The sequence below is a fragment of the Capricornis sumatraensis genome, chromosome 3 (assembly GCF_032405125.1).
Source record: "Capricornis sumatraensis isolate serow.1 chromosome 3, serow.2, whole genome shotgun sequence".
Classification (NCBI taxonomy): Eukaryota; Metazoa; Chordata; class Mammalia; order Artiodactyla; family Bovidae; genus Capricornis; species Capricornis sumatraensis.
In genome coordinates this window covers 117,497,029-117,523,262 of record NC_091071.1, presented here as the reverse complement: position 1 = coordinate 117,523,262, position 26,234 = coordinate 117,497,029, and the positions used below count along the sequence as shown (strand labels likewise).

Genomic DNA, 26,234 nt, shown 5'->3' with positions numbered 1-26,234 from the left:
GCCTGCGCAAAGCAGTGGTGTGTCAGAGAGAAAACACTTGAGTGATGAGCTGATGTTCTGCTTCAAATCCCAGTCAGAATCACTCTGACCGTGGCTTCACCAGATCCTTGGCTCAAGAATGGCCCTTAGAAGTTTCTTGGGGCAGCAGCCACACGTCAGTGGGCTCTGGCGAGCAGTGCATTGTGTGAGTGTGGAGAGATTACTTCACCTCTCTGGACCTTGGTTTTCCTAATCTGTTAGCCCAGGGAGTGGACTGCATGGTTATCTGCCTGTCATCTGGCCTCAAGATAACAGAGGCTGCTATTGAATAACAGGCCTAAGCCTTCCTAGATTCCAAATCTACAGTTTTCTTTGGGCCCAACCTTGGCATGTGGCCAGAAGCCCTATTTCCTTTGTAACTTGTAGCCTTGTAACAAAAAGACAAAACCAGAAACCTATATAGTCCTTTAAAAGGTCAAAGTTGCTGATCCAGTCTGACACTCATAGCATAAACTCTGGTAAATGTTTTATTATTGGAGGCACAGGGGAGGGGGGTTGGGGAGTGATTTAGACGTAAAGGAACTTATGGTTTAGTTCAGGTTAGAGCAAAGGACTCCACATGGGGTCCAGAGAGAAGTGCACTGGGAGTTTGGGGTGGCCTGGGAGGGGCATCCAGGGAGAGGACGGACAGCAGGGAGTCAAGCGGCGAGCCTGGGTGCGGGCCTTGGGCCGGGAGGACATGTCTGGGCTGGGTCTGCTGGACCAGCATGGCCCCAAGGGTGGCCGGGACGTGCCAGGCACAGTGTCCAGCCCTGAGAGACAGCAGCAGCTGCCCCACAGTTACTCAGGGCAAGGAGGCATGGCCCCTCCTCTCTGGTGCATCTGCCTCCGAGGAGCCAGATGCAACACCTGCCCTTCACTTCCATAGCCTCAGAGAGAGTGTCTTACTGAGAGAGAGAACTTGTCTGGAGAAAGCAGTCAAGTGGTTTGGTGTAGGGCAAATAAAGGTGGAAGGATGATGATGAAAGATCTGTTTAACATCAGAGCCTTGGGGTCTGGAGACTCAGGTCCTCATTCTACGTTGACCAGTTGGTTAGCTGAGTAGCTGGGTATGAGTCTCAGCTCCCTGAACATCAGAAGTGCTGGCACTCGAGGTGAACTGGGGCTTCAGGACGCCTGCCCCTTGTAGGACTGACATTCATGTCAACAGAGTGAGGAGGCTAATGCTGTTGAAAACTGCAGACACGGTCCTTTTAATCCTTTTCCACTGAAGTAGGTAGACCGGTTCTGAATAGAATTGTGGTTGGGGTTTTCCTGTTTTATGTAAACCAGAAATCGCTGCATTTCTTGAAATACATGTCAGAAGGCTGTTGAAGTTTGGGTGAATTAACTGTGGGCTGTGTGTATTGGGCTCCCAACTGGGCTCCCATATTGGCTGAATCTGTTGGTGTCCACACTGGAGTGGCCATCCCACGCCTGCATTTGAGGAAATACCAGGAGTTGACAGGTTTTGGGAGATGCAGAGGAGCCTTCGGTGTGCTGCCCACCTTCCGCCTCCTTGACTCCTCCAGGGACCAGCCAGCCCAGCGTTCCTGGCACCCTCCAGGGTGGCAGACATGGCCACCTCCTGGGCATCCAGCCCCTCCGACTCCGCAGCGTTGTTCCCCATTGGCTGTGATTCCACCCCTTGAGGTGGGACACAGTACATCTCCACCTCAGAGCCTTACCGCACTTGAGGCGGTGTTGCCCTTAATCTGCCCCTTGAGGGGAGAGTGTGATGGCTGTGTGGTTTGAGACCGTTTCATGCAGACTCTGCCTTTTGAAATCAAGAGAAAGTACTCACTAGGTACGGTAGGGAGATAAAGTGTCACCGTCCAAACTGATATCAGCATACTTGATTCAGGTCCCCCCCGCCCCCGCCACCTTCATTTTACTTGAGGGAAACAGGCCCAGACAGTAAAAGAAGCATCCCTCAGGTTCACCTCACTCATTGGTGACAGAGCTGGGTCCCCACACTTGGACCCTGAAGCTTTTTCCTTTCCTCCCTCCCTCTGGGGCCAGGCCTGACAGGCAGGGACTTGCATGCTGAGTTCAGGTCCATGGTGGTGACCATTTTACCAGAGAGACAGCCTCCCCACCACCATGGGCACACAACGCCATCATCTTGCCTGTTTTGTGAGGTCTTCCCGGCTTTCCCCAGAAGGTGGCGCCAGTGTCTCCCTTAGCTTTTAAATGATTGGGACTGAACTAGGTGTACCTTGGAGAAGGAAATGGCAACCCACTCCAGTATTCTTGCCTGGAGAATCCCGTGGCAGAGCTCTGTCCCTGGGGTCCAAGAATCGGATACGACTTAGTGGCCAAACTGCTACTACTAACTAGGTGTACCTGCTTGTCGTCGTTTCCAGACGTTTGCTTGCTTGTTTATACACTGCCGTGCCTGTGACAGAGCGCAGTCAGTCTTTCTGAACTTAAAGCGTGCAGTTCAAATTGTGACAGGTTCTATGCTCTCAAAGAAGCCTTATCTTTAAGCAAACATTCATCAATATTCTGAGTAATGATCTCATTTTTTAAAAAGTTAGGTAAGGAAATTATGCTTTTCCGAGATAGACACTGTTAATTCACTGACTTTGAAAAAGAAGAATTCCTGTGTTTCTACCAGACTGCAGAAAAATCAGCAGATTTGGAACCGTTTTGGTCACGTAGGGTTGGTAATGACCCGGAAGTCTGCCTGACCCCACTCTCTCTCATCATCTTCACCCTCTCTGAGAACTCAGGTTTGCCCCTTCTGGTCACCGTGTCTACCAAAGAGTACTATCCTCCTTTCTCTCTGTTGCCTCTGTTTACTTTGCTCTCTGTTTGCTTACATTTATAATCTTTGCTTCTTATGTTACATAGAACACAGGGGCGAAACTTAAAGTTCACCGTGAGTCAGGCAGCCGGCCAGCAGCCAGGAGCTTGGCAGGTAGAGGGAAGTCAAAAGCACCAACCCCCTGTGCCAAAAACAGCGTCTGCCTTGGGAAACTTGCTCCAGCCTCAGTGAAAGAGGGGCCTCAGACAGACCTTCAAGTGCATCTTCTGGCATTTTCTCTTTAGGCATTTTCAGAAAACCTATGTTTGATTAAATGCTTCCTGCAAGCAACTTCAAGAATTCCTGGAGTTTTATCAGAGGAAGTTCTCCTTGGGTTCAGGTTTCAGCTCCAGACATACCCGAGCTGGTCTGTTTACCAGCAGCTCCCTGCAGGTTAACTCCTGTGACCTGGATGAGAGTGAAGCCTGGAAAGGTTGGTGGGGAGGAGCCTCACTGTGAACCTGGCCATTTACCTCCCTGTCTGATCAGTGCCCTTTGCATCCCTGAGGCGCGCCAGGAGGTTTCTGCTCTACCCCTGTCAGGACCTAAGTGGAGGTGCCAGGACTCGGTTCCCAGTCTCTGCCCCAGTCCTGCATCTTCCTGCCGCCCGGCTGTCTCTACCTCTTCCTGCCGCCCGGCTGTCTCTACCTCTTAGTGGCCTCCTGAATTGCTCGACATCAGTGTTTTCCAGTTTGGGATATTATCAGTGAAATCATCCAGTATCTTCTGGCCTTTTCATTTTTTTCCCCATATGCTTAAAAAGTAAGACCTCAGATTTCATCAGTTAGTGTTACTCAGTTTCCTGACCAGTATGTTGTGACACCTATAAACAGTGATTTCTTACAGTTGAAGGGCATTGGTGTCCCACTGCAGGGCCAGGTGAGAGAAAGGGTAGACCCGTCTTCCACCATCTGCCTAGCTGTGTATCACAGGCCAAACACTTGGCTTTCCCAAGTATGCTGTGGACGGACCACAGTCCTCAGGACACACATGAGCTGAGGAAGAGGAAGAGCACTTCATCTAGTGATTGCTGCATGATGGGGCCCTTCTAATGATACGCTGTTGTTCTCCAAACAAACCGATCACTGGCGAACTAACCTGAACTCAAGTCTTTTCCAAAGGGCAGATCTGTTGCCCTTTCATTGTGTCACCCAGAATGGACAGTTGATTTCTCCAAAGCCCAAGTTGGTCCTCTGAAGATGTCTTGACTTCCTCCTCACTTTCTGGGCCAGCTCCTCCACTGGGACATGTAAATGCAGATCAGTGAGCCATGCCCTGAAGGTGACTGTGCCCGTGATGGACGTTTACACGCGCGCACACACGTGCGCGCACACACACACACGCACACACACACACACCTGGAGCTGACTGTGCCAGTGATGAACATTTACATACACACACACACACACACACACACGCTGCGGGAAAATGAGTTGGACCAACATTTGTTAAGCATTTAGTGCATAATGGACACTGTTGGGCATGGGGAACAGAAGGTGGCTGAGATGGGAACTGACCTCCAAGGAGCCCTTAGTCTAGTCGGGGAGACAGTGTCATCAAAGCATGTAAGTGCAGTGGTCAGGGTGCACCTGGGGCTTCTGTTGAGTGCATCCTGCCGGTCAAGTGACGAGCATAGGTGAGCACCAGTGAGAAAAAGTGAAGGGAGCAGACTGGGCCCTCAAGTGGCTGGCAGGGCTCCGGTTTGCCTCACTTCCTTCCATCTGCTCCTGGCCAACTGCAAGGTAGCAGACCCCACCCTTGGGACCCCGCCTGCTCTTGTGGCCTCGCCTGCTGCCTCCTGAACGTTTGCATCCTCAGCCCCTCAACGCAGACCACCCATCTTGCCCAGCACCACCTTTGCCTCTGAGTCCTGTGCTCAGCTCGGCCGCTGCCACCCAGAAATGCGTAAACTCACGAATGCACACAGGTTGGGGAAGGATAGTAGGAAAACATTACCAAGGCTATAAAGTTTCTAAGGATCTTATGAGCTGGAGCACAGAATGTGACTCTGCGCCGCATGCCTGTAGCTCTTTTCAAGTGTGTGTTGTGGTGTGGAGCTCACTCACATGGGGCCATGTTTCAGGTGGTGAGGGCTGCCGAGGAGGCCGCATCCACGCTGGCCAGTTCCATCCACCCAGAGCAGTGCATCAAAGTGCTGTGCCCCATTGTCCAGACAGCCGACTATCCCATCAACCTGGCCGCCATCAAGATGCAGACCAAAGTCGTCGAGAGGATTGCCAAGGAGTCCTTGCTGCAGCTCCTCGCAGACATCATCCCAGGCCTGCTTCAGGTGGGCCCCTCGTGGCGGCCTGGACACTCAGCGCACAGGGGCGGGCGGGGTGGGCCACGCCCTACGGGACCCTCAACATCTTGTCTCTCTGGCCCACCCTCCCTGAACGCAGAGGAAGTTCTTCCTGGCGGCCCAGACCTGTGGCCTACAGAATGAACTTCCTGTTTATTGTGAACATGTTTTGATCTTTCTTTGTTGTTCATTCCTTACTGCACTGCTGATGGGCCCAGCCCTGGGCAGGGTGAGCCGTGGAACCCAACATCAAACAGTGGTCCTTGTCCTAACCTGTCCAACAAATAGTAGTTGAAACCCTTATAAGCGTGAGGCACTGAGTTAAATAGACTCTGGAAGGCAAGGTGCCTCTTCTGTTGGGACCCTACCTCAAGGAGTTGACAGCCCTCTCTGGGACTTGGTACTCCCGTACCAACAGCTACAGGTCAGGGCTGGTGCTGTGTGCTGAGTTACTGGGGTGGATGTGGGTGGTTGTGAGATCTGGGTAAAGGCTGATCTCTAGGTTGAAGTGCTCAGAGAAGAGGTGGTTTAGACTTGGGCCCTAGAGAGAGATTTCAGTGGAGAACGTAGACAGACATTGGCTTTACACTTAATAAATGCTGCTGTTTGCTGAGCACTGGGCTCAGGAATTTAAACACACACAGCCGAAGACTGGATTATTCCAGGCAGAGGGAAAGGCACAAAGTCTGAAAGGTCCCAAAGGCTGCTTGGAAAGAAGCGGACAGTCCCATCTGGGTTTGGGGAGGGAGGAGGCAGGTTGTGGTCCAGCTGGAGAGGGATGTGGAGGTCTGTCCCACTGCAGGACGATCCATGGACAGTGGAGAGTTTTATCCACAGTGAGTGACATAGTTCTCATTTCTTTAAAGGGATTTGCACATGTGAGATTTGCTTTACCATGGTGAGAAGAAGCCACTTATTTTCCCCCTTAATTTCCTTTTCTCACTCTGTTCTCTCACAACATTTCTTGGCTGGTGCTGCCAACATTTTTTGGCAGCTCATGATACAGCATCATTCTGTGTGAAGGAGACCAGTTCGCCAGCCTCCTGCCTCCCACCCCAAAACCAGCTCACTTTTGACACTATTGCATGTGGCCTCTTTGGGGCAAGAGCTCTTGGGATTCATCGGCAGAGCTCAGGGGCATCCAGACCGCTCCCAGCAAGGCTGAGGTTGAAGTGTGAGAGTGTGGAAACATTGATGAAATACTATCAGTCGGGCAAAGCTTTGATCTCGCTTTCCTTTCTATGTCCCTCTGGCTGTAGGGTTACGACAACACCGAGAGCAGCGTGCGCAAGGCCAGCGTGTTTTGCTTAGTGGCAATTTATTCCGTAATTGGAGAAGAGTTGAAACCTCACCTGGCACAGCTTACGGGGAGCAAGGTATGTATAGTGTTACACGGGTGGGTCGTACACCTGGGCCTACCAGTGTGTCCCAGACCCACTGCCCTGCAGTTCTGGGCTCCAGACAAACTTTCTCAGCGTGTGTGAGCCAGCTGGGCCTTTTTCTCCAGGGTCATGTCTCTAAAGACAAAGTGAACAACTGTGTAGTGAAGTCACCTGGATGCGACAGTCTCCTGTCACTCCTGTTTTTAACATGATAGTTTTGAACTTCCAATTTATCCCCAAAAGGAAGATGACTTTGTTTGGAAACCAGCTTGTTTCCTCTCTCTGAAACACTAAGGACAATTGCCTGCTGGCTTCACACCTGTCTGGGTGGGCTTTGGGTCCTGTGGGTCAGTGTAATGATGGCTGCCTCTCACTGTGTGCCCCGTGCGTCCCATGTTCACGATGGCATCTGTGCAGGGTGAGGACACTGATTCTGCATGTGACCCACCTGAGAGCCCATGGTGGTCATACTTCCTCTTGTTCCTTCTAGAATCGGGCAGAAAATGCAGCAAAGGGACTATTGGCTCATGGAAGATAAGTGACTAGAGTGCTTGCTGGTTTAAAAATAAGCTAAAATCTGATGAACCCACTGGGGAGAGAGGATAGCCACCCTTGATCTCAGGCAGTAGGGGCCAGGAGCTGGGCCATGGTGAGGCACCTGCCCTGGGGACTGCCTGGGGAAAATGTGTCACCGTAAAGTTACCGAGGGCCCAGGCACAGGTATGAATACAAAAGCACGGAGCCTGAAATATCTGGCCTTCCTCCTTAGCAAAGAAGGAAGCAGCAGGTGGAGCCTCGTGGCTTTTCAGGTAGGCCTATTCCTTTGGCATAGTTGATGAGCGTCTCCACTCACTGAGTTCTGGGCAGGGCTGGCTCTCCCGCCTTTGTCCAGAGCAGGGCTGCCGACATTTCGGGGCACTTCGTGGTGGGGGCACCATCCCTGAGGTCCCAGGAGCACACCCCACCCTCAGCTGATGTCCCCACACCTGGTCAGGTGTCCCTTTGGGACAAAGTCAGCCTTGGTAGAGAACCACTGGTCCAGAAAAAGATACATCCGCAACTGGGCTGGAAGGTCTGAGCAGAGCAGGTGTGGTGGGGGCTGCTTCGCCTGGGTCCATTTCCCGTGCTCTCCTTCCAGTCACTGCCCCTGCAGCGGTGCTTGTCCAGCCCTCCCTGACCACAGCTTGCAGGACGGTGAGCCAAGAGTGCCCAGCAGTGTACGGGCCAGGAGCACCTGCCTCTGCTGCTGCCATCAGGGATCCACGGCTGTTGGGTGGCAGCAGTGGGGCCCTCACAGACAGTCTTCACAAAGGGAATTAGATTTGTAAAAAGGAAAATTCATCCAAAAATAATGTTTTCCAGATCTCTGTTTTCTGGTGCTTTCTACTCTCAGGAGTAAGGGAGCTGTCCTTTCATCTCACTTGACCCCGCTAACAAGGGGCTGAGAAAATGCAGGTGTCTTCTCACCCCTGTCCTGTGGTTGACCTGCTGCCCCTTGGAATGGGGGCGTAGGGTCTGGAGCCCAGTCCTGATCAGAGCCAGTGTTCCCACCTCCCCACTGATGACATCAGTCAGCTCGGAGTGCTGAGGGAGGCTGACCTGACACCTGTCCACTGTAGCAGCACAGTGCTTCCAGTCATTATAGTTTTTATATGTGATAGTTCCGATGTGTTAACAGGAACTTTGTAAGACTCCAATGCACATCTCCTAAAACAAACAAACACCCCGCTCCCAGACACACCCCCAGAATGGGTAGCTGGCAGCATGTGGTGCTAAGTTAGAAACAGTCAAGCTGTGGCTTCCTGTTTCTGTCACCAGGCCTGTCAGAACCCCTTCTACTACTACTTAAATGAAGTTGATAAATGACATCAGGTTCTGTAGAGGAAGGCCTGATGCAAGGTTGGAGTGGGGGGACTTGGGAGGTGCATCTTGAAAGTGTCCCATTGCCGTGGCAGCAATACTAGCTTTAAGTATCAGAAAACCAGCCTTCTGGTCTCTGTCTCCCACTTATTAGCTGTATGACAATGAGCAACCTTTCCTTTCCATTCTCTCTCTTGGTAAAATATATGTAACATGAAATTTACTATCTTAACCATGTGTTAGTGTGCAGTTCACAGACACCAAGTACATTCATATTATTCCTATTCATCCCCACCATCCATCTCCAGATCACTTTTCATCTTGGAAAACAAATCCATTAAATACTATTCCCCAGTTCCCCAGTCCCTGTCAACCACCATTCTACTTTCTTTGGTTGTGAATACTTGTAACTGGAATCCTACAGTGTTTGTCTATTTGTGACTGGTTTATTTCACTGAGGATAATGTTCTCTAGGTTCATCCATGTTGTAGCAGGTATCAGAATTTCCTTTCATTTTAAGGCTGAATAATAGTCCACTGAATGTACATAATAGCATGTGGCTTGCCCATTTCTTGGTAATGTCCTTGTGGATTGTTTCCATGCTTTGGCTTTTGTGAACATGGGGGTACAGATGTCCTTTGAGACCCCACTGTTAATTCTTTTGGGTTTTTGAGTAGATTTGCAGGATCATATGATAACTGCAAGCTGCACCATCTTAGATTCCCACCGACAACGCACAGGGTTTTAGTTTCTCCACATCCACTTGTTACCTTCTCTTTGGTAGCCATCCTCATGGCTGTGTGAGGCAGTATTTCATTGTAGTTTTGCTTTGCATTTCCCTAATGATCCACGATGTTGAGCATCTCTTCATATGCTTGTTGGCCAGTTGCATATCTTCTTCAGAGAAATGTTTATTCTAGTCCTTTGCCCATTTTTAAATTATGTTGCTTGATTCTGTTGTTGTTGATGTTATTGTTGAATTAACAGAAGTTCTATCTATATTCTGGATATTAACCCCTTGACCTTTGATGCACAACTTTTTAAAAAATTTTAGTGAAATCCAGTTTGTCTGTTATTTTTTTGCCTATGCTCTTGCTGTCACATTCAACAATCAATTGCCAAATCTATAGTGAAGCTTTTGCCCTTTGCTTTGTTCTAATCGTTCTATAGTTTTAGCTTTTAATGGAGGTCTCTGATCCATTTTGAGTTAATTTTTGTATATGGTAATAGGTAAGAGTCCAACTTCAGTCTTTTGTCTGTGGATATTCAGCTTTCCCAGTTCGGTTTGTTGAAAAGACTTTCTGTTTCTGCAGAAAACCGCATTGGGATTTTGATAGGGATTCCATTGAATGTATAGATAGCTTTGTGTAGTTTTGATTTCATAATGTTGTCTTCCAACCCATGAACATGGGATGTCTTTTTTTAACCTTTATATGTAATGAGTTGTTTTTCATTTTTAATTGAGATGAAAATGAACATATGAAATTGTATTAGTTTTGGATGTACAGCATAATTATTTGATATTTATTTATATTGCAAAATGATCACCCAGTAAGCTGTCATACACATAGCTACATGATTTTTTTTCTTGTGATGACAGATTTTAAGATCTACTCTGTTAATGACTTTCACATACACAATACAGTATTTTTACTATAGTCACCATACTGTATAGTACATGGAGTATCTTTTTGTGTTTTAATTACTTTCAATAAAATTTGGTGGTTTTTATTGTACAGTTCTTTCACTTCCTTGTGTTAATTCCTAAGTGTTTTTGTCTTTTTGCTACTACTGTAAACGGAATTGTTTTTCTTAGCTTCATTTTTAGTGTTCAGAAGTGCAGTTGATTTTTGCTCATTGATTTTGTAGTCTGCTAGTTTGCTGAATTTCTTTATTAGTCAACAATTTTTTGTGGAATCTTTGAGATTTTATACATATGAGATCACAGTCATCTCTTGGTATCCCACAGGGATGGGGTTCAGAACCTGTCACAGATAGCACAGTCTGCACGTGCTCCAGCCCTATACCTCTAGTTCCTCACCTGGGATTGTTCAGCTGACCCCAGATTGTGTCGTGCTGTGTGTATTGGAAAACATCCATGCATAAGTGCATCTTCATGGTTCAAACCTGTGCTGCTCAAGGGTCAACTGTATCTCATCTTTGAACAAAGATAGTTTTGCTCCTTCCTTTCCAGTGTGAATGCCTGTCTTTTCTTTTCCTGCCAGATTGTTCTGGCTGGAACTTACTATGTTAGTAGAAATGGTGAAAGCAAGCCTCCTCTGCCTTGTTCCTCGTCTTAAAGTTGTCAGTCTTTTACCGTCGAGCATAGTATTCACTGTGTGGGTCTCTAATATACAGCTTCTGATATATGGAGGTACAGGCATAGAGATGGTATGGATTTGGTTCCAGACAGTTGAAATAAAGCAAGTATTGCAATAAAGCAGATTTGCACAGATTTTTTGGTTTCCCAGGGTATATAAAAGTTACATGTGTACTGTACTGTAGTCTCTTAAGAGTTCAGTAGCATTGTGTCTAAAAATATCAGTATCTTAACAGAAATGCTAGCCGCCATCTGAGCTTTCAGTGAGTCATAATTGTTTTGCCTGTGGAGGATCTGGCCTCTATGTGGATGGCTGCCGACTAATCAGGGTGGTGGTTGGCTGAAGGTTGTAGTGGCTGTGTCTTATTTTAAGACAACAATGAAGTTTGCCGAATCGATTGACTCTTCTTTCACAAACAGTTTCTCTGTAGCAGCAATACTGTTGGATAGCATTTTATACACAGTAGAAAAAACTGAAGTCAGTCTTCTCAAACCTGCCTCTGTTTAATCAAGTAAGTTTATGTCATACTCTAAATCCTTTGTTGTCATTTCACCAGTCTTCACAGCATCTTCACCAAGAGTAGATTCCATCTCAGGAAACCACTTTGTTCATCCATAAGCAGCAGCTCCTTATCCATTAAAGTTTTACCATGAGGTTTCAGCAGTTCAGTCTCATCTTTAGGCTCCACCTCTAATTCTGGTTCTCTTGCTATTTCCATCACATCTGCAGTTCCTTCCTTCACTGAAGTCTGGAACCCCTCAAAGTCATCCAAGAGGGATGGAATCAACTTCTTCCAAACTCCTGTTAACACTGATATTTTGACTTCTTTGTTCTTCATGGCATCTAGAATGTTGAATCCTTTCTAGAAGGTTTACAGGTGACTGCCCAGATCCCCCAGAGGAGTCACTACGGCAGCGATTGCCTTACAAAATGTTTTTCTTAAATAGTAAGACTTGAAAGTCAAAATTAGTCCTTGATCTTTGGGCTGCAGAAGGGGTGTTAAGTTACTCAGTTCAGTTCAGTTGCTCAGTCGTGTCCGACTCTTTGCGACCCAATGAATCGCAGTACGCCAGGCCTCCCTGTCCATTACCAACTCCCAGAGTCCACTCAGACTCACATCCATCGAGTCGGTGATGCCATCCAGCCATCTCATCCTCGGTCATCCCCTTTTCCTCCTGCCCCCAGATCCCTCCCAGCATCAGAGTCTTTTCCAATGAGTCAACTCTTCACACGAAGTGGCCAAAGTACTGGAGTTTCGGCTTTAGCATCATTCCCTCCAAAGAAATCCCAGGGCTGATCTCCTTCAGAATGGACTGGTTGGATCTCCTTGCAGTCCAAGAGACTCTCAAGGGTCTTCTCCAGCACCAGAGTTCAAAAGCATCAATTCTTCAGCACTCAGCCTTCTTCACAGTCGAAATCTCACATCCATACATGACCACAGGAAAAACCATAGCCTTGACTAGACGGACCTTAGTCAGCAAAGTAATGCCTCTGCTTTTGAATATACTATCTAGGTTGGTCATAACTTTTCTTCCAAGGAGTAAGCGTCTTTTAATTTCATGGCTGCAGTCACCATCTGCAGTGATTTTGGAGGCCAAAAAAATAAAGTCTGACACTGTTTCCACTGTTTCCCCATCTATTTCCCATGAAGTGATGGGACCGCATGCCATGATCTTCGCTTTCTGAATGTTGAGCTTTAGGCCAACTTTCTCACTCTCCTCTTTCACTTTCATCAAGAGGCTTTTTAGTTCCTCTTCACTTTCTTCCATAATGGTGGTGTCATCTGCATATCTGAGGTTATTGATATTTCTCCCGGCAATCTTGATTCCAGCTTGTGTTTCTTCCAGTCCAGCGTTTCTCATGATGTACTCTCTATATAAATTAAAAAAGCAGGGTGACAATATACAGCCTTGACGTACTCCTTTTCCTATTTGGAACCAGTCTGTTGTTCCATGTGCAGTTCTAACTGTTGCTTCCTGACCTGCATACAGGTTTCTCAAGAGGCAGGTCAGGTGGTCTGGTATTCCCATCTCTTTCAGAATTTTCCACAGTTTATTGTGATCCACACAGTCATAGGCTTTGGCATAGTCCATAAAGCAGAAATAGATGTTTTTATGGAACTCTCTTGCTTTTGCCATGATCTAGTGTATCTTGGCAATTTGATCTCTGGTTCCTCTGCCTTTTCTAAAACCAGCTTGAACATCAGGAACTTCATGGTTCACATATTGCTGAAGCCTGGCTTGGAGAATTTTGAGCATTACTTTACTAGCGTGTGAGATGAGTGCAATTGTGCAGTAGTTTGAGCATTCTTTGGCATTGCCTTTCTTTGGGATTGGAATGAAAACTGACCTTTTCCAGTCCTGTGGCCACTGCTGAGTTTTCCAAATTTGCTGGCATATTGAGTGCAACACTTTCACAGCATCATCTTTCAGGATTTGAAATAGCTCCCCTGGAATTCCATCACCTCCACTAGCTTTGTTCGTAGTGATCCTTTCTAAGGCCCACTTGACTTCACATTCCAGGATGTCTGGCTCTAGGTGAGTGATCACACCATCGTGATTATCTGGGTCATGAAGATCTTTTTTGTACAGTTCTTCTATGTATTCTTGCCACCTCTTCTTAATATCTTCTGCTTCTGTTAGGTCCATACCATTTCTGTCCTTTATCGAGGCCGTCTTTGCATGAAATATTCCCTTGGTATCTCTAGTTTTCTTGAAGAGATCTCTAGTCTTTCCCATTCTGTTGTTTTCCTCTATTTCTTTGCATTGATCGCTGAGGAAGGCTTTATTATCTCTTCTTGCTATTCTCTGGAACTCTGCATTCAGATGCTTCTATCTTTCCTTTTCTCCTTTGTTTTTCACCTCTCTTCTTTTCACAGCTATTTTTAAGGCCTCCCCAGACAGCCATTTTGCTTTTTTGCATTTCTTTTCCATGAGGATGGTCTTGATGCCTGTCTCCTGTACAGTGTCACGAACCTCATTCCATAGCTCATCAGGCACCCTATCCATCAGATCCAGGCCCTTAAATCTATTTCTCATTTCCACTGTATAATCATAAGGGATTTGAGTTAGGTCATACCTGAATGGTCTAGCAGTTTTTCCTGCTTTCTTCAATTTAAGTCTGAATTTGGTAATAAGGAGTTCATGAGCTGAGCCACAGTCAGCTCCTGGTCTTGTTTTTGTTGACTGTATAGAGCTTCTCCATCTTCGGCTGCAAAGAATAGAATCAATATGATTTTGGTGTTGACCATCTGATGATGTCCATGTGTAGAGTCTTCTCTTGTGTTGTTGGAAGAGGGTGTTTGCTATGACCAGTGCATTTTCTTGGCAAAACTCTGTTAGTCTTTGTCCTGCTTCATTCTGCATTCCAAGGCCAAATTTTCCTGTTACTCCAGGTGTTTCTTGACTTCCTACTTTTGCATTCCAGTCCCGTATAATGAAAAGGACATCTTTTATGGGTGTTAGTTCTAAAAGGTCTTGTAGGTCTTCATAGAACCATTCAACTTCAGCTTTTTCAACGTTATTGGTTATTAGCAGGCGTGAAATCAACCTTAATTTTGCACATCCTCATCAGAGCTCTTGGGTGACCAGGTACACTGTCAGTGAACAGTAATATTTTGAAAGGAATCGTTTTTTCTGAGCTGTAGGTCTCAACATTGGGCTTAAAATATTCAGTCAATCCTTGTTGTGAACAGATGCACTGTCATCCAGGCTTTGTCGTTCCATTTATAGAGCACAGGCGGAGTAGACTGAGCATAATTCCTAAGAGCCCTGGGATTTTTGGAACGGTAAGTGAGCACTGGCTTTATTTTAAAGTCACCAGCTGCATTAGCACCTAGTAAGAGTCAGCCTCTGAAGTTTTGAAGCCAGGCATTGACTTCTCCTCTCTGGCTGTCAAAGTACTATATGGCATCTTCTTCCAATATAAGACTATTTGCCTGTGTTGAAAATCTGTTGTTTCATGTAGCCACCTTCATGGATTATCTTAGCTAAATTCTCTGGATAACTTGCTGCAGCTTCTGCATCAGCAGTTGCTGCTTCACCTCACACTTTAATGTCAGGGAAACAGCATCTTTCTTTAAACCTCTTGAACCAACTTCTGCCAAGTTTAGACTTTTTTCCAGCAACTCGTTCATCTCTCTCAGCCTTCCTAGAATGGAAGGAGAGGGTCTCGATCTGTATTAAGTTTTGGCTTAAGGGAATGTTGTGACTGTTTGATCTTCTATCCAGACCACTTTCTCCATATCAGCAGGAAGGCTGTTTTGCTTTTGCTTTCTTACCATTCATGTGTTCACTGGGAAGCACTTTCAGTTTCTTTCGAGAACTTTCCCTTTGCATTCACAACTTGGCTAACTGTTTGATGCAAGAGGCCTAGCTTTTGGCCTGTCTCAACTTTCAATGTGCATTTCTTACTAAGCTTAATCATTTCTAGCGAGAGAAGTGCACCTCTTTCACTTAAACCCTTAAGGCCGTGGTAGGGTTTTTAATTGGCCTAATTTCAATGCTGTTGTGTCTCGGGGAATATAGGAAGGCTCATGTACAGGGAGAGAGACGGGGAGATGGTGCAGCAGTCAGAGCATACACATCTATGGATGAAGTTTGCTGTCTTCATATGAACATGCTTCATGGCACCCCAAACAACTGCAGTCGTAATATCAAAGAACACTGATTATAGATCACCATAAAGAGAATAATAATGATGAAAAAGTCTGAAATAGTTGTAGGAATTACCAAAATGGAACAGTGACATGTAGGCAGCCAACGCTGTTGGAAAGTGGCACTCATGAACGTGCGTGATGCAGTGTTCACAGACCTTCAGTTTGGGGGGTGGGGGGAGGACTGTCTTCAAACTACAATAAAGTGAAGCACAGCAAAACAAAGTGCGCCTGTACTTTCCTTCTATTCCTAGTTTGTGTGGTATTTTGTGTGGAATTTTGCCAAATACTTTTTCTGTGTCAATGGAAATGATCCTTTGATTTTTTTTCCCCTTTCATTCTGTTAATGTGGTATATTATATTTATTAATTTTTGTATATTGGGTCACTGTTGGAATATTGATCTGTAATTTTCTTATCTTTCTCTGACTTTGCTCTCAGGACAGTGCTGACTTCATAGCATGAATTCAGAAGTGTTTTTTCCTCTAAATTTTCTAGAAAAAATTGAGGATTGTATTAGTTCTTTAAACATTGGTAGAATTCACCAGTGAAGCCATCTGGTCTGGGCCTTTTCTTTCTCAGATTTTCAATTACTGATTCAGTCTCTACTAGTTGCAGGTCTATTCATCCTTTCTCTTTCTTCATGATTCAGCCTTGTTAGGTTTTGTGTTTCTAGGAATTTGTCCATTTCATCTTGATTATCTACTTTGTTCTTGTACAGTTACTCATAGCATTTTTATCATATCTTTGATTTATGTAGAATCAGTCAGAATGTCCCCACATTTGTTTCTGACCAATAATTTGAGTCTTCTCTCTCTTTTCATTAGTTAAAGATTTGTCAATTTTGTTGACTTTTTTTTTCAAAGAACCAGCTTTTGGTTTTGTTATCTCTATTTTTTGTTTCATTTATCTAATCTTTATTACTGTTCTCCCTTCTGCAAGCTTGAAGTTCAATTTATTCTTTTTCTAGCCCCTTAAGATATGTTGTTAGGTTGTGGATGCGTATCTTTCTTCCTTTTTTAAATATAAGCCGTATAGCTCATACAGCTGTGAGTTTCCCTCACTGCACTGCTTTTGCTGCCTCCCATGTGCTTGTATTTTCATCCCTTTTGTGTTTTCATTTTCATCTGTCTCAAGATATTTTCTAATTTCCTTTGTGATTTATCCTTTAACCCATTGGTTGTTGGAATAACACGTGTTGTTCAGTTTCCACAAACTTGTGGATTTTTCAGTTTTCTTTCTGCTATTAATCTAACTTCATCTGTTATGGTCAGAAAAGGTTCTTTGTGACATCTCTTTTTTAATTTATTGAGATTGAATTTGTGGCCTAACATACAGTCTATCTTGGGAAGGTCTCATCTTAGGCTTAGTGTTTTGCATATTTCTTTTATATTTAGTTGATTTGTTGTGTTGTTCAAACCCTCTATAGTGGAATATTAAAGCCTCCCAACTATTATTATAAAACTGTTTCTCCCTTCAGTGCTGTCAGTTTTTGCTTCTCTGTTTTGATGGCATATTCTTAGATGTATAATTATAAATATTGTAATTTCCTGCTTTGTGGATCTTTTATTAATCCTTCTGTTTCTTATAACCTTTTTTGATTTAAGCTGTATTTTGCCTAATATTAGTATAGCTACCTGTTCTCTTGGTTACTGTTTGCATGGAATATCCTTTTCTATTCTTCACTTTGAACTATTTGTGTCTTTGGATCTAAAGTGAGTCTCTAATAGACAAAATATAGTTGAATCATGCTTTTTTTAAAAAACCCATGTTGCTGATCTCTGTCTTTTGATTGGAAAATTTAACTCATTCACATTTAAAGTATTTACTGATAAGGAAGAGATTTCTGTCATTTTGGTATTTGTTTTCTGTATGCATAATAGCTTTTTTGCCCCTCATTTTCTGTATTACCGTTTTCTTTTGTGTTCGTTTGCTTTTTATACTGAAACATTTTAATTCTTTTCTCATTTCCCTTTGTATATATTCCATACCTGTTTTCTTTGTGGGTTACATTTGACATCCTAAAGTTATAATCCTATAATTTGAATTTATACCAACTCATTGGGCAAGCTTTCTGAATCCCAGCCATTTCATTTGTAAAATAGGAGAACCTGTTCTGCCTACCTCAGAGGATTGGTTTGAGGTTCAAATATGATTAAAGCTTGTAAACTCAGGGCTTACAAGGGGTTCTGAGTTGCAAATAACTATTAACAATGTTTAGAAGTTCATTTTAACCTGTCTTTCATAGGAATATAACTATCCTGTTTTCTAGATCACTTTTTTCTTCTTTAAAAAATATTTGATTCAGTAAGTATGTATTAGGACCTGCTGCCTTCAGCATATGGGAAACACCAAACCTTGTTCTCCCCTGAAGTAGCGTCAAATAGAGCTGAGGGTCAGGACTGGCATTGGGGAGACTTTACAGAGGTCCAGGAGCGACCAGCGGACACCGTGAGACAGGTTCTGGTTGCTGGGTCAAGGCTCAGGAAATGTTTACCTGAGGTCACAGAACTAGTGTTGGAGTTGGTTCTAGAACTCCGCTGGATCTGCTGAGCCTCGGGCCAGTGTTTTGTTGAATATACCAGGGTTTCTCTTGAAGCTGGCTGGCCCTGGTCATATCCTCCTGAGCCTTAGAGCATTAAGAACCTGTGTAAAGTGAAAGCATCTTGATCAGCACACTGACTATTATGTTAAAAGGTCTAAGATTTTGAAAGGTGTGGAATGAAAGACAAGCTGGGATATGTCGTGTGAATTCATGGCACGCTCCCTGCAGATGAAAAGAGCTAAGTCCTGATGTGGAGAGACCCAGGATGGGCTGTTGCGTGAAGCCAGAGAACTCCAGGACGCTCAGGGCAGAGCTCTCAAAGCAGCTGTGCATTCCGGGCTCCATGTCTGTCTGACCGTGTGCCGTGCTGGGGCTCAGGGATACTGTGCCTCGTGAGGAGCACTGCTGGTTGCTGGCATTCTTAATACGGTCAGGCACACTACAGACATCAGGTTATTGGCATTCAACAAACATTCTAAGGCCTTTCCCTGATAACTCAGTTGGTAAAGAATCCGTCTACAATGCAGGAGATCCTGGTTCGATTCCTGGGTCGGGAAGATCTGCTGGAGAAGAGATAGGCTGCCCACTCCAGTATTCTTGGGCTTCCCTTGTGGCTCAGCTGCTAAAGAATCTGCCTGCAATGCAAGAGACCTGGGTTGGGAAGATCCCCTGGAGAAGGGAAAGGCTTTCCACTCCAGTATTCTGGCCTGGAGAATTCCATGGACTGTTATACAGTCCATGGAGTCACAAAGAGTCAGACATGACTGAGTGAGTTTCACTTTACTATGTACGTTACATGCTGCTTTAGGTGTTTTGAGGGTCCAGGGGGCTTAAGTTAGAACCAAATGAGATATGAGATGTGAAAGGCCTGTCGTGGGGAAGCACTGTGCCCAACAAAGGTATATTGTATAGTGACACAGCATCTGACCTCTGGGAGACTGAGTCTTGTTGGAAGGATGCAGCCCACTGCTGCCCCCAGCATAAGGCGGCATGTGCTGAGCCACAGTGGGCAGAGTGGGGTCCCAGGAGCAGGAGGACCAAGGATGCAGATGGGGGCAGCCTGAAGGTGGGCCTCAGATGCTGTATAAATCAGCAGGTGTTGTGCCCGTGGACAGAAATGGGTGCAGATGAGGTGTGTGATGGGGAAGGAGCAACTTCTACAAAGGTGTGAGGATAGAAAACCTGACCTCTGGCCTTGGCTTAGTTTCTTTATCCCAGTAGAGTAGGCATTGCACCCTCTCCTCCTGCTGGCTTGGGTGGAGCTGCACCAGCTGCCGTGCCCCTGAGTGTGTGGGTCTGCCTCTGGAGAGCCTTTTTGCAGGCAGCCCTGAGGCCCACCTCGTGGTAGCAGGTGGCCCTCTTTTCCTGATAACCTCTCATGCCCCCTCCTCTAATCTGACCTCCCGATCGCCCACTGGCCCCAGGCAGGTGGTTAGGGAATGTCTGTGCAGTGACTTTCTCCACTAAGGGACATGCTGTTTTCTTATGGTCACCTGGGCTTTCCTGCTTACTTTCTGATTTTCTTCCTTCTCATCCATTTGTATTTTTTCTTTGCAGATGAAGCTGCTCAACTTATACATAAAGAGGGCGCAGACCACGAACAGCAACAGCAGCTCCTCCTCTGATGTCTCCACCCACAGCTAATGCAACGCCAGAATCTCTGTGTAGCCCTGGAAGCAATCGGTGGTGCCTCAGAGACCTCCCCTCCACCCCCCATCGGCTGCCCAGTCAGGACCGGAGGCCCGCAAATATTTATTACAATCAGTATTTTGATCCCTTCCAGCTTTTGCGTAGAATCATACTGGTATTGAATGTAAGGGAAGCAAGGCCTGTATTTCATCTTCCTGCAGAACAGAAGGAATAAGAAAAGAGCCATACTCAAACCGTCTCGTCCAGCCTGCTGAGGTTGTAAAACCGTGTGTGTGGGGTGCAGTTCTTAAAAGTCAGAGCTCTCTAGCTGATACATGGTAGAAAGTAGCGTGTTCTCTTCAGTTAATAACCAGGAGGTTTGAGGAGGCTGTATTGAGTTGTGTTTCTCTTTCATTCTGGCTCCCTTGCCTCAGGATCTGGCCTGTATGGGGGCCGAGCCCACGCCCTTCACAACTGACAGCACAAAAGGGTTTTATATGTTTTAGGTTGCATTTTGAGACAGCAGCAGCAGCAAGAATATGAGTCAAGTCTTGGCAAGAAATGCGAAAAAAGCCCAAAGATGGCCTTTTAACGAACATGTTATATTTTGCTTACACTCTGCAGCCTGGGGGCTGGCACCCTTCACTGCCTCCTTCCAGGATGGGCTCCCGGCTCCTCCAAACAGCCCCACTGATGCCACCCCTTCCCCAGAGCTGCCGGGGCAGAGATCTGTGACAGTTGAGATCCAAACACAGAAATCAAGGTAAACAATAGCCTCAGTTAGTGTGTGCTTGAAGTGGGACTTCACACAGCATTGAAAACCCAAGAGGGGCTGCTGGGTTTACTGCGGAGATCCTGGGAAGCACTACGGAAGAGCACTGCCCCTGGAGGCTCGGGTCTAGTGTCTCTTTTTCCCGAGCTGCACGATTCCACAGTGTTCTTTCAGTCAGATACTTGGCAACTCTGCCATCTCAGTTTTGATTTCTTTGTTTAATTTGGGATTGAGATCAAAGAAAAATCTAAAGAAACCAGGTTATCAGGGTCATTTTTTAAATTTTGTGAACTGAAGTACTTCCTCGATCATCTGTTGAAATAATCACGGTTTAAGGAAAAAGTAATTATGATGTGCAGCGAATTGCAGAAAAACAGGATTTGAACCAGTTTAGAGTCTGTTTTTCCTTCAGTGAGAAACTTACCCTTTAAAATGTTTTCTTGAGGGTTACATTGCTTCAGTAAAGGTAACTACAGATCTCAAGTCTGTGTAACTTAAGTTTCAAGTAAAATTCTTCAAACCAAATGGAAATTCTTTTTGCAATCATGGAAACATTTTAGACTCTCTAAACTAAACTGGTTTTTCCATATTTCCTTATGGAAATTCGTTCAGTTCTTTTTCCCATGCCTGTTCTGATGTTAATTTTTAATGAGGTGTTTGCTGCTCAGGTGCAGAATCTTGGCAACTGCCAGGTTGTATGGTTCCCACCTCTGAGCTCTAGCTTGACGTTGGAAGTCGTGAAAGACACTGTAACAGAACATAACTTGTTTTCATTCAGAATTTATTTGGAAATAGGCACCGAAAATGGAGGTCCAGGAGCAGAGAAGCTGGGGTGCCTTCACTGCGTGTGTGTGTGTGTGTGTGTGTGTGTGTGTGGGTGTGTGTAGGGGGTATCCTGCACGTGTAGGAGGTGCCCTGCTGCTGCTGTTGAGAGAACTTCAGGGGTGTGTTTTAAGTGATCAAACATCGTTGACTCTTGGCTCAAAACATAGCGGGACCAGGCCTTACTTCCATTGATAAATACCGTTTGTTCATATGTCGCTTTTGGGGTTTTTTTTCTTACCCCCTACAAACAAGTCCAAGTGTCTGATGACTTCTGGGGCAGAAACTGTGTTTTTTCCTGCCTAGTGTGTGTAGAAAGGCCCTTCTCCTTCAGCTCGTGGACACCCAGGTTGCTGCGGCCCCCTACCCTGAAGTCAGGAAGGACCTTGAGCATGGCCGCGTGTCCTCCTGGCACTCACAAAGGGCTCGCCTTGAATGTCACTTGCCCAACCTTGGTCTCCCAACGCAGAGGGAGCCGCCACCCCCAGGTCTCTGGGCCTCCTGGGAGGAGACTCGCATGCAGCCACAACCTCAGGGGGCCACCCCCTCCAACCGACAGCTGCAACTGCCCTGCCTGGCCGCCGCCTCCCTGCAGGCCTCCTGTCTGGATGAAACAACAGAACACAAGCGAGCAAAGCACCCAAAACTCGTGTCTGCCTCCCCGTTCGCCTGACTGTCCAGGGCTACGAGAAGCCCACTGGGGCCAGGTCGCCTGGCTCCTGCTTCCCCTCCCACTGTGGCCCGCGGGAGGCACACGGCCTTCCTGGGGCACTGTAGCCACAGGCGCCTGCCACAGCCCCACTAGCTTCTCAGTCATGCAGGCAATGCAGCTGCGCCTGATTTGTCTCCTAAATCTTTTTCTTTCCCCGCCGCCCTTTATTTATCAAGCATAATATTACACATTAAAGAAGAGCAAATAAGAACTTTGTAGAACCTCACCAGGACTTTGCTAACGATGATAATTTGAAAATGAGAACAACGCTCTGAAAAATATCCACCACCAAAATAGTTTTGTTGGCACTGTTCACACGCATGGTCCCGCACATCCCCAGGTTGGGTTTTTGTTTTTTGGTTTTGGTTTTTTTGGGGGCTTTTTCATGTTACATCCATATCTGTATTTATATCTTATTTGTTTCACTTTCAAGTGTATCATGGCAAATGTACAGATTTTCTTTTTTTTGTTAATAATGTGCTAGGATTTGCTAAAAAAGGAAACACAAAAACCCTTTTGAGTTTGCCCTAGAATAAATGAGACCTAATTCAGTTTCTGACGTCCAAGTGGTCTTCTTTGTTGCCATGCCCTGTAGGTAGCATATCCCATCTCTGGGACATCAGAACAAGGCCACATTTTTGAAGGATTGAGGGGCTATGTTGGGGATCTCATGAGGTCAATAGATGGGAATGCAGGGGGACACCCGTGCCCTAGGGGCCAGGGGCCGAGAACAGGCCGGAGGTAGGATAGAACTCGCGGGAAAGGGTTTGGGGGAGCCCTGTCAGCTGCAGGCCTGCAGAGGAACAGGTGCACGACCAAAGGGTGCTGGCCCCACCTCTTTGGCATCTCACTTTGATTTAAGAACGATTTTGAGTCTTCAGTTCTGTGATGCATCTCAGTTTCCCTGCCTGGTGACTGTGAGCCCCTTCTCCCCTGTGGCCCACCTCCTCCTGCCCACTGGACGTGAGCTCACGATTGGTATAAAAATCAAGAGCTGGGTTCAAATTTCTGCTCTCTCCCTTGCCCCCTCGGGCCACTGTTCTCGTGGATAAACCTGAGTCAGACCTCATGGATGTGCTGGGAGGGCCCATGAGTGATGTAAGTGAAGCTGCAGCCCAGCCCTTTGCTGTGGCCAAAGGGACACAAAGGAAGCTGAGGTCCCCCCCAACACTCCCTCCCCACCCCTGGGGCCTGGTGTGCCCAGCACCTGTTACTCAGGAGCAGATGTGCCATCTCTACATTTGGGTTTCTAACCCCTGCAGCCCCTCTTACCCCAAGGCTGCTCAGTCATGGCTGAGGGGGTGGGCACAGATGCCCGCCGTAATCAGCGGGGCTTGACTTGGGATCTGAACAACCTTCTCTGCAGAGGAATGCCCCCTTTCCACTCTCACAGTTATGCTCTCAAGTGTAGGTTTCAGGACCCCCTGAGGCTGTCCAGAGGTTCCACGGGGAAAACGTGTGATTTACAGAACGCTGCTCTTGCCTTTCCCAGGTCATGAGTGGAGAGGGTGGGGAAGTGGAGCAGCGGCTGGCAGGCAGCGTTAATTAACGTCACGGACGAGGCACTTAGACTTCTGAAGTGTTCTCATCTGTAGCATCTTACTGGTTCTTAGACCAGTCGTGAGATGCAGGTGAGGGACTTACTGTCATGTCCCCGCTCCAGGTAGGCAAGCTGAGACTCGGGCACAGTGCCAGTCAGGTGGAGATGAGGGGAGTGGGGACCTGACCGCAGGCTCCTGCCTCATCCTGCCTCCTCACCCTTCATACATCTCTGACCTCCCTGTGGGCACCTCAGAGTCCCCTGGGGAGCTGCTGAAGCGGAAGGCAGATTCCCACCCGGGTGTTGATTCTGTAGGGCCTGGGGCCTGGGCGTTTGTCACTAGTTCCTGGGTGGTGCTGGTGCTGACTGCAAGCACAGTTGGAGAATCGTCGTGGAACATTTTTCTGAAAACAAGGCAAGTGGTTTGGTCCCGAGATTTGGGACACTCTGAGACAGGCTGTTGCAGGAAACAGCGCTGGACTTCGGGAACATCAGCCATGCCATCCCTGATGTATCCAGCTGAGCATCTAGACCAGGACCTCTGTGTGCTGAGAGCAGAGGGAAACCAGGAGTGTCTCGAGGGGACGTGTGACCCCCTGGGGCATAAAGCTTCCCCCCCACCCAGCCTAAGCCTGGACCCTGCCTGCCTTCCCATTTCCTCCAGTATTTATTAACTCCTACTGCAGTGGCTCCAGGCAAGAACGGACAAAGGTCATGTGAATCGGCATCTAATCCCAGATTATGTATTTAAAAAACATTAAAATGCTTCCACGCCAGTGCCCTCTGCAGACACCGGGCCTGCTGCCAGTACTGAGGCCCCGGAGGTGGATTCCATGGGACACTGGGCCCCTCTACAGGGGCTGAGTTCCTGAGCAGACTCCCAGCAGCTCTGGGATCCCCCTGCTCCCCTGGGTGTCCCACAAGGGGTGAGGGGTGGGGCAGGAAGGGCTGTAGACCTGGGCCCTGACAGCGTCACCTCCCCCAGCAACGTTCAGGCCCCAGTGGCCGCTTTGCCTAGAAAACTTGGAAGCCTTTGCTGACTTACCTGTGTGAAGCCTCATAACAAACTTGAGAGGTCGGTCCCACGATTACTCCCGTTTTGCAGATGGGAAGTAGAGGCACAGAGAGGTTGAGTAACTTACCTAAGGTCACAGAGCTAACAAAGTAAAGTGAAAATGTTAGCACTCAGTTGTGTCTGACTCCTTGTGACCCCATGGCCTGTAGCCTGCCAGGCTCTTCTGTTTGTGACATTCTCCAGGCAAGAATACTGGAGTGGCTTGCCTTTTTCTTCTCCAGGGGATCTTCCCGACCCAGGGATCGAACCCAAGTCTCCCACATTGTAGGCAGATTCTTTACCTTCTGAGCCACCAGGGAAGCCCACAAGAGGCAAGGCTGAGATTCAAACCCAGGACGTCCCCTCTGGCCTGAACTGTCTCCATCCCTTTTTAAAGCTTCTGTTTCCGTACACCTCTCGTGTTAGTGAGGAATGGTCCCTGGGCAGAGGTCTGCTGAGCTGTTTGACATTGCACTCATGGTAAACATTTCTGGAATCCCCCTGGGGTCCAGCTCCCAGGCCTCACAAGGAGGGGAAGGCTCACCTGGGCGCAGGATGTCTGGGTTGTGAATCCAACTCTGTTTCAGGGTCTGTGACTTTGGCTGAAAGACTCCAGATTAGTATGACCTCAGCTTCTCCTCTAGAATCCTAGTGGCAGGGAATTGAGAGGGGTCCAGTGTGTGGGGGTGGGGTCGGGGGGGGGGGGCATGAAGATTAGCATAAAGTTCTTGGACTCTCAACTCTTAGCTCTCGCCTTCCTCTTTCACCCCATTCTGGGTCACTGCACCCCAATAACTTTCCTGCCTCGGGGCCTTTGCGTTTCTTCTCCCTTTCTCTGATCCCTTTTCTTGTCCCTTTGTGCGCCCACATATGCACACATACACACCCCAATATGTGGACTTCCTCTGGCTAACGTTATGGATGTTTTAGATCTTGGCTTAAATACCAGCTCATTACTTTAGAGAAGTATATAAATTAGTCCTTTTATTTTCCCCTCCTAACACTCATCACACTTTATGTGTGCAGATTTTTTGTCTGATTTTCCTAGATCTGTGGGCAAGAACCAGGCCTGTCTCGTGTCCCTCTGTAGGCCTAACACTTGGCTCATGCACCTGGCTCGCAGTGGGTGCTGAGTGAATGAATGAATGGCTAGCTTGGCTGTATCCTTGGTACCGAAGGAGGCAGTCACCACTGCTGTGCCATCTGGGTTCAATTCCTGGTGATCATTTGACCTCAGGCATGTTTTCTAACCTCTTCCTGCCCCTACTTCTTCCTCTGAATGGACAGAGTGCTAATGGCAGCAGTACCTTTCTCACAGAATATTCCTAAATCACTCAGAAAGGTGCCCTGGACACTGCCTGGATTGCAAAGTCATTATTTTTTAATTGAAGTACAGTTCATTTACAATGTTGTGCTAACTTTTGCTGTACAGCAAAGGGATTCCCATATATATATATATATATATATATATATATATATATATATATATATTCTTTTTCATACTCTTTTCCATTACAGTTTATCACAGGGTTTTGGAATATAGTTCCCTGTGCTCTATAGTAAGACCTTGTTTTTTATCAGCCATTACTTTGTATTCAGTGATCAATTAGACCAATTAAGTAGGGGAGATCTTGACCTTAGAGCTGGCATGGGTTCCCATGCTGTCTTCCCCATTTCTGTGTAGTTGGCCCTGTGTGTCCAGGGATGTGAACCCTGCAGAGACAGAGGGCTGATTTAATCTCAAGGGCATCTCTCAGCTTCTATCAGCCCTAACATCATGGGGCAGCACGGCCAACGTGGCAAACAGTTTGGCAT

At 46.7% G+C, this 26,234-nt stretch overlaps 1 protein-coding gene across 8 annotated transcripts in view; it reads left to right on the top strand.

Moving 5' to 3' along the window:
* The window catches only part of CLASP1 (cytoplasmic linker associated protein 1), a 237,209-nt gene extending 214,872 nt beyond the window's left edge, over window positions 1–22,337 (top strand). For all 8 annotated transcript variants that reach the window (XM_068968563.1, XM_068968560.1, XM_068968561.1 and 5 more), the window contains 3 exons: window positions 4,911–5,117; window positions 6,389–6,505; window positions 19,448–22,337. In XM_068968563.1, coding sequence (XP_068824664.1) covers window positions 4,911–5,117; window positions 6,389–6,505; window positions 19,448–19,534 — 411 coding nt within the window. In that variant the 3' untranslated portion in view covers window positions 19,535–22,337. The remainder of the gene's footprint in view (window positions 1–4,910; window positions 5,118–6,388; window positions 6,506–19,447) is intronic.
* The last annotated feature ends 3,897 nt before the right edge of the window (window positions 22,338–26,234 follow it).